The sequence below is a fragment of the Bison bison genome, unplaced genomic scaffold (genome assembly GCF_000754665.1).
Source record: "Bison bison bison isolate TAMUID 2011002044 unplaced genomic scaffold, Bison_UMD1.0 scf7180017864346, whole genome shotgun sequence".
Lineage (NCBI taxonomy): Eukaryota > Metazoa > Chordata > Mammalia > Artiodactyla > Bovidae > Bison > Bison bison.
Window position 1 is genome coordinate 2,927,011 of NW_011494918.1, and position 6,876 is coordinate 2,933,886.

A 6,876-nucleotide genomic window follows, 5' to 3' on the forward strand; every position below is an offset into this window, starting at 1 on the left:
TAGATCTGAAGCATAGTTGAAGGCAGCGGCACCAAACTGTATTTTTCACCGTCATGTTGTGCGCTCACAGTAAGAAAACAGAACAAAACCTTGATGAAATCATTTAAAAAATAACTTTGTTACATTTTGAGCTCAAAGTACACATCTCTTAAAATATTTTGTGTGCTGAAATAGGAAGTATGCACTTCTGTTCCATACTGAAATACAATGACTGTCTTCAGGGAAAGCTCTTACACAACTGAGTTCTGAGTTGAACCAGCTACCCTTTTTCTTGGAATACCATTTTTAATTAAAAAAATGACTGAAAAACTGTAGTCATTCAGACTTGGGTATTTCTCAGACATTTTCTTAAAAGTGAACCAAGTGAGACTGTCACTTCAAGGAAAACATCTGACAGTAATTGTTGCCAATCGTGAAATTCCAGATTTCAAATGAAAATTAGAGCTTTAGAAAAACTTGCATTTGTTATCATGAGCTTGACAGTCTCCCAGTAATTAAAGACTTTTCTGTTAATACTGAATCTGATTTTTAAAATATTGTATATAATGAGATGCTATCAACATTTAAAAGATCTCTATAACTTTGTGAACAAGTATTTTCAACTGCCAACACACGAATGAAAGATCTATTTAAAGTACAAAAAGGACCAATGAATTTTATTGCAGCAGAGTAAGAAATGCTTGTTGAGGGCTTCCCTAGTGGTCAGTGGTTAAGAATTCATCTGCCAAGGCAGGGGACAAGGATTCAGTCCCTGGTCCAGGGAAATCCCATATGCCACAAGGCAACTAAGCCCATGCACCACAACTCCTGAAGCCTGCACATCCTAGAACTAGAGCTCTGCAGCAAAGAGAAGCCACTGCAATGCAACTAGAGAGTAGCCCCTGCTCGCCACAACCGGAGAAAGTCCTAATGCAGCAACAAAGACACCGCAGCCAAAAACAGAAAGAAATACATGTTGATATGGCTTCAGATTCCATAATGCAACTCAATGTTTAAAAACTATCCTTGTTGAGTTCTCATGTAGCATCAAAGAAGAATATCCACAATTATACAAAAAGTCTCTTAAAATGCAACTACAAACCTGGATGAAGCCAGATTTTCTTCATAAACTTCCACTGAACTCTCTTTTTAAAGCAGAGTTCATGTTAAATTTTTTTTCTTATAACAATTTGCACAGTACTGTACATATAAATACCACATTAAATGAAGGTACTTCAGTACTGACAAAAATTAGCTGTCTTGTCTGGCTGGGAAAATGTGTGAAACATCTATAGTCATGTCTTTAAGCTCAACAAAAAAAGGTTTACCAAATCCAGCAATTCTAACAGTATACCAGGGGCAGTCTTTAGCAAGTTGAGATTACTTGGAGATCGAAAAAGAACTACTTCACACTGTAGGTAATAAACTTGGCTTCTTATTACCTGTAAGAAAAGACAAAAGCAGATAACATAAAGGAATCTGAAGATGATTTAGAGATTTATATATATATATATTTCTAAATTCCTACTCCAAGAAGATTTTTTTGGTTAATAATTTATATTTACCTGTGTGGTCCTCCTCAGTGGTCTCCCATTAGCTCCTCAGAGGTAACTACTATCATGACCATGGTGTTTCCTTTTTTATGCTTTTTTAAAAAACTTTATCATGTGTATGAATGAATGGCTAAACAATATATTCCTTTGTAGAAAGGACATCACACCATATGGTATCTTCTAGGACTTTTTTTTTTTCACTGAATATTAATATTCCTAATATTCTTTTATGCTGCTGCATTGTAGCTATGGTTCATTTATTCTGTTGTATAGTATTCTGTTCTGTGAAGATAGCACAACTTATCCATTTTTCTGTTGGACAACTGAATTGAATTCAAAGTTGTGATTTTACAAATAGTGCTATTATGAACACTATTGTACATATCTTCTGGTATACATGTATATATACTAGTCAGTATGTATACTCAGGCATGAAGTTCTGGGTTATAGAGTGAAAAGTATTCAGCTTTACAAGACAACAGGTGTGCTTGGTATCTAACGTTTATTTCAGAGATAACATCCGGTGCAGCTGCATTAAGGCCTCTTTGGGTTACAGAATCCTACACTGCACAAGCCATAAACCCAATCTAGTATAACAGTTCCTCTTTGCCAGCCTTTTTCCAATTTCCCCAGGCTGGACAGACAGATGAGGACAGGTAAAAGCTCTCTCCCTCTCATGCCTTCTTTCCTGTTCTTGCCTTTCTTATCCCTGATGATAGCAGTTTCTCTCCCTGAGGCATCCAGTTCTTGACCTAATCTGGGTCCTCTAGGGGAGAACCTGGACATTTTGCTGATACTAGATGTCCTACTCACCCTTTAAGGTATAGTAGCTTAATTCCCATCTTCTTCACAATGCTTCCCTTATTATGCTGACACCCAATTCAGTTTGACGATCCACAATTCACTGAGAGTTTAAATATCCCTCATTAAACTAGACACCAATGAGTCAATGTGGAACAGAGAGCTCAAGAAGTCCTCCAAGAGCTCACCTTTTAGTGACTAGAAATAAGATAGTAAAAAAATTAAAATGCAGTGTGATGATAAAGGTCCACATTGACACATGGATGAGGAGTACAAAAGAGAGACACTTAGCCAGCTACACCCATTTCTTCCTTATTTTTTCTCTGAGAGCTTTTATTATCTGTACATGGCTCCCTTATTTAGCGCAGGCTTGCAGGATGCATTTATGAATGTGGTACCACTAGGTGAAATCAAGTCCGTGTAGAATGGCTATAACACAGAACCTTTGAAGGTACATTCAGCGTGGGCCATTGGCACCTGAGCTTCTACTTTGGTCATCTCCCAAATGACATATTTCTGGTCAACATTTCTTGCAACTCCCACTCATACACTTGTTAATCCATCCTCTCATGCTACAGTGATATTTGTGGACTTTGACCAATTTTCATTTGCTTCTTGATCTTTCCCCTTGTAGATGATAGGAATCACCATAAAACTGGCATTTTAGAAGGCAATGGCACCCCACTCCAGTACTCTTGCCTGGAAAATCCCATGGACGGAGGAGCCTGGTAGGCTGCAGTCCATGGGGTCTCTAAGAGTCAGACAGGACTGAGCGACTTCACTTTGACTTTTCACTTGCTTGGAGAAGGAAATGCCAACCCACTCCAGTGTTCTTGCCTGGAGAATCCCAGGGACAGGGAAGCCTGGTGGGCTGCTGTCTATGGGGTCGCACAGAGTCGGACACGACTGAAGCGACTTAGCAGGAACCACCACGGAGGAGGGCATGGCAACCCACTCCAGTATTCTTGCCTGGAGAATCTCCATGGACAGAGGAGCCTGGCGGGCTATAGTCCATGGGGTCACAAAGAGTCAGACACGACTAAGTCAGTCAGTGACTAAGCAGAACACAGGAACCACCAGAAAACTTGAATTTTAACATTCAACGTGATTCTATTCCTCTGTTTCTTTGTGGCATTTCTGGAACAATCAAATACACATCGTTGTAAATCACTGTGGGTCCAAACTGCACACAGAATAAATAGCAGAAAAAAACCGCTCACTGAATAACTTCACACGTGATTTAAGATAACATGGTAGAGTCCCCCCTGGCTGAGGTCATAAAATGAAGGGCTAACTCACTGACCAAAGGTTACTGTAGAGTATGTCAAGCTAGCTCTCATTGGCTGAGAATGCACAGTAGCAGTCCAAGCATAGAAAAAAGTATTATTATGGTACCAAAATCAATTTATGTATATTTTTAAAGAAAAATATTTCAGAGATGAATTAAATAATTGCTGTTCTGGCAGTGCTATTGTTGTTGTTTAGTCACTCGGTCATGTTTGACTCTTTGTGAGCCTGTGGACTGTAATGCTTCAGGCTCCTCTGTCCATGGGATTTCCCAGGCAAGAATACTGGAGTGGGTTACCATTTCCTTCTCCAGGGGATCTTCGTGACCCAGGGATCAAACCCAAGTCTCCTGCATTGGCAGGCAAGTTCTTTACCACCTGGGAAGCCCAGCAGTGTTAGGCTTTATCACATATTTCTGTGATCAAGCATGATAATTCAGTAGGATCCTCTGGGGAATTTGTATATGCCCTGCTTTAATTGCTTAATGGGTAGGCGTATTACCATCCCTCCATCTCAAATCGTAAACCCTCTATAGACAAAAACACTGTTTTATAGGTATATTTAACATAGCATCAATTTGGGCATGTAGCAGCAGCCAGAAAACACCAGCATGTAATTAATATTTGCTGAATTAAGGCTAGCAGGAGAGAATTAAGTAAGAGCGGCAAAAGTTCATCTCAGAGTCCAACACCTACGTGAAGCTGAGATTCCCCAACCTCAGCACTATCGCCATTTTGGACGAGATAATCCTTTGTTGTGGAAGGCTGTTCTGTGTATTACTGGATGTTTAATAACATCCCTAGACACCAGCAGCACACCCTCCTCACCATGTGACAACCAAAAATGTCTCCAGACATTGCCAAATGTCCCCTAGGATGGAGAGAGATTGCCCTTGGTTGAGACTGCTGCATTAAATCTATCTCATTGCTTCTCTTTCATTCACCAGATTCTGGTCTGGGCCACAGAAGGCAACTCTCTAGATCAAGCAGGATATGTCTTCATGTTAAGACAGAATACACAATTATAGTTAAACTCTAGGTATAACTTGGTACAAATTTATTTATACTCACCTATCTCTGCTGCTCTAACAAAACACTGGGGCAACCTGTAAAACCATTTATGCATAAGTATAGAACAGAAAGATGAAAACTAGAAAAAAAAACTGGATTTATTGGGGGTAGTCAAGCAATATGGCAAGTGAATTATTTATTCATGTTTGGTAGGACCCTTTGTGGTCTCAAGCTTCAGGTGGCTAGACAAGTCCCTCAGCTCTATGACCAGGTGACCAAGGAGAACTCTCATATCCTGTATCTGCTTGAGGAGAACACCCATCTGGTGATACAGATGAGGGTCTGGGCCTTGCAGAGGGGAAAAGGAGTCTGGATCCTTAGAAGAAGGGGTGGGAAGTGGAGGCAGTGGCCCAGGGGGCTTTGTAGAAGTAGTTTCTGGAGCATCTGGTTTCTGAGGAGCTGGAGTCAAGGTAGTGGGTGCAGCAGACCTGGAGGGACCTGGATTAGGGGGCAGGAGACACAGACAGAGTGAAGTCTGACTCTCGTCCTACCCTCATACTCCTGGTCAGTCTTTCTTATTCTCTGAAAGTAGCTTTGGAGCCCAGTGGCAGCAAAAATTTGAGGACTCTGGTCCAAATTCCAATCTGAAGAAATCTGCATTTCTTCTGCTTGAAAATCTTCCACAGGGAGGCCTTATCATTAAAAGGGCTATGGATGTTAGCCAGTTCCTCCCCTTTTAATTGAATTCCTTCCAACAGGCATGTTGTACAACAGGTAACTGGTCCTAGGTCAATCTCTTATTGTACATGCATGCATGCTAAGTCTCTTCAGTCGTGTCTGACTCTTTGCCACCCCATGGACTGTGGCCCGCCAGGCTCCTCTGTCCATGGGGATTCTCCAGGCAGGAATACTGGAGTGGGTTGCCATGGCTTTCTACACTAATGTACTTGACATTAGTGTAATTCCTTATCCTGTGCCAGCCTTCAGTGTTTTGAGGATGCCTCTGCTGGCCCCATGAGTCACTTCCTCTTCAAGATGAGCCTCTCCCATCCCTTCCATTATTTTCCTTATGACATGACTTGAGCGCCCTCCCTACCCTGGACACTTCCTATGGGTATGTTTCAGATCAAATGCAGCCTTCTTGACTGAGATTCCTAGAATTGAATATAAACTCCAGCCTACTTCATCCTCACTCTAGAAACTCTGTTGCTACAAATACCCAGAGTTCATGAAGGGAGTGTCAAGTCTACAGGGCAGTAGCTGCTGGCTCAGGTCTTGGTTTGGTGAGTTGTACACCACAGTCTGAGGGAGAAGTCGCCTCTCTGTGCTTTTTTTCCCACCACCAGGGCCTCTGGCTTATTGTTCTTGCCTCCTGTGTGTCTTTTCTTAACCTGCTTACACCAAACCCTAGCTCACGGACCCAATTGTCTTATCCCCTTCCTTCCTGCTTTTTCACACCCATCACACACACACACACACACACTCACCCTGCACCCTGATCTCCAGCTTGGGGCTCTGTTTCCAAACTTGATTGTCCTCAGTGGCTGCTTCACACCAGTAGGACCCAGAGTGTGCCTCTGACACGGTGGGGATCTGGAATTCTGGAGAGGGACCCCTGCTACGCATTGTCCTGCCGTCCTTGTAGAAGGAGAAGAGGAGGCGGGCGGATGACCTCTGCAGGGGCAGCTTTGTCTGACAGCTCAGGGTCACTGGCTTCCCCTCTTGGGGCTCAGCTGAGGGTGTGACTCTGAGAACTGGGGCTCGAAACAGTTCTGGGGGAGAGAGAGGTGAGAAAGAGGAGCTCAGCCATTCATTCAGATGAGCCCCCGGCAAGCAAAGAACCCCGGTCCCACATTCCTTCCTCTATTTCTAGATCAGGAAGGACTTCTCTTAGAAAAGTTCCATTTGAACCTTTCGAGTTGTCTCTCTCTTCAATAGACAGGACTAGAGAAGATCTAGAGATTGGCAAATCTGACAGTAAGCCAGACATCCAGTCAGTGAACATCGGGGAGCACAGAGCTGTAGGACAGAGCAGAAGGAAACATGTTGAGCTTGGAGTCAAGCTGAAGGGCTTGGACGGGCAATGCTAAGATGCTGCTCCTCCTGAAGGCCACCTGGGGCATCTGCCAGCAACCTACTGCTTAGGCCTTTGGTGATCTTGCCATCTCCAGAGAAAGACATTTGTAGTTCCTCTGTCTTTCCCCACCTGCCGCCACCATGATGACACTGCCTCTAGCGCTTACCGT

General features: G+C 42.8%; 1 protein-coding gene across 1 annotated transcript in view; it reads right to left on the reverse strand.

The window, feature by feature from the left end:
- Nucleotides 1-4,765: 4,765 nt before the first annotated feature.
- The window catches only part of FCRLA (Fc receptor-like A), a 6,427-nt gene continuing 4,316 nt past the window's right edge, over nt 4,766-6,876 (reverse strand). The window contains exons 4-5 of the mRNA XM_010854690.1: nt 6,118-6,487; nt 4,766-5,128 (exon numbers count right to left, since the gene is read on the reverse strand). Coding sequence (XP_010852992.1) covers nt 4,827-5,128; nt 6,118-6,487 — 672 coding nt within the window. The 3' untranslated portion in view covers nt 4,766-4,826. The remainder of the gene's footprint in view (nt 5,129-6,117; nt 6,488-6,876) is intronic.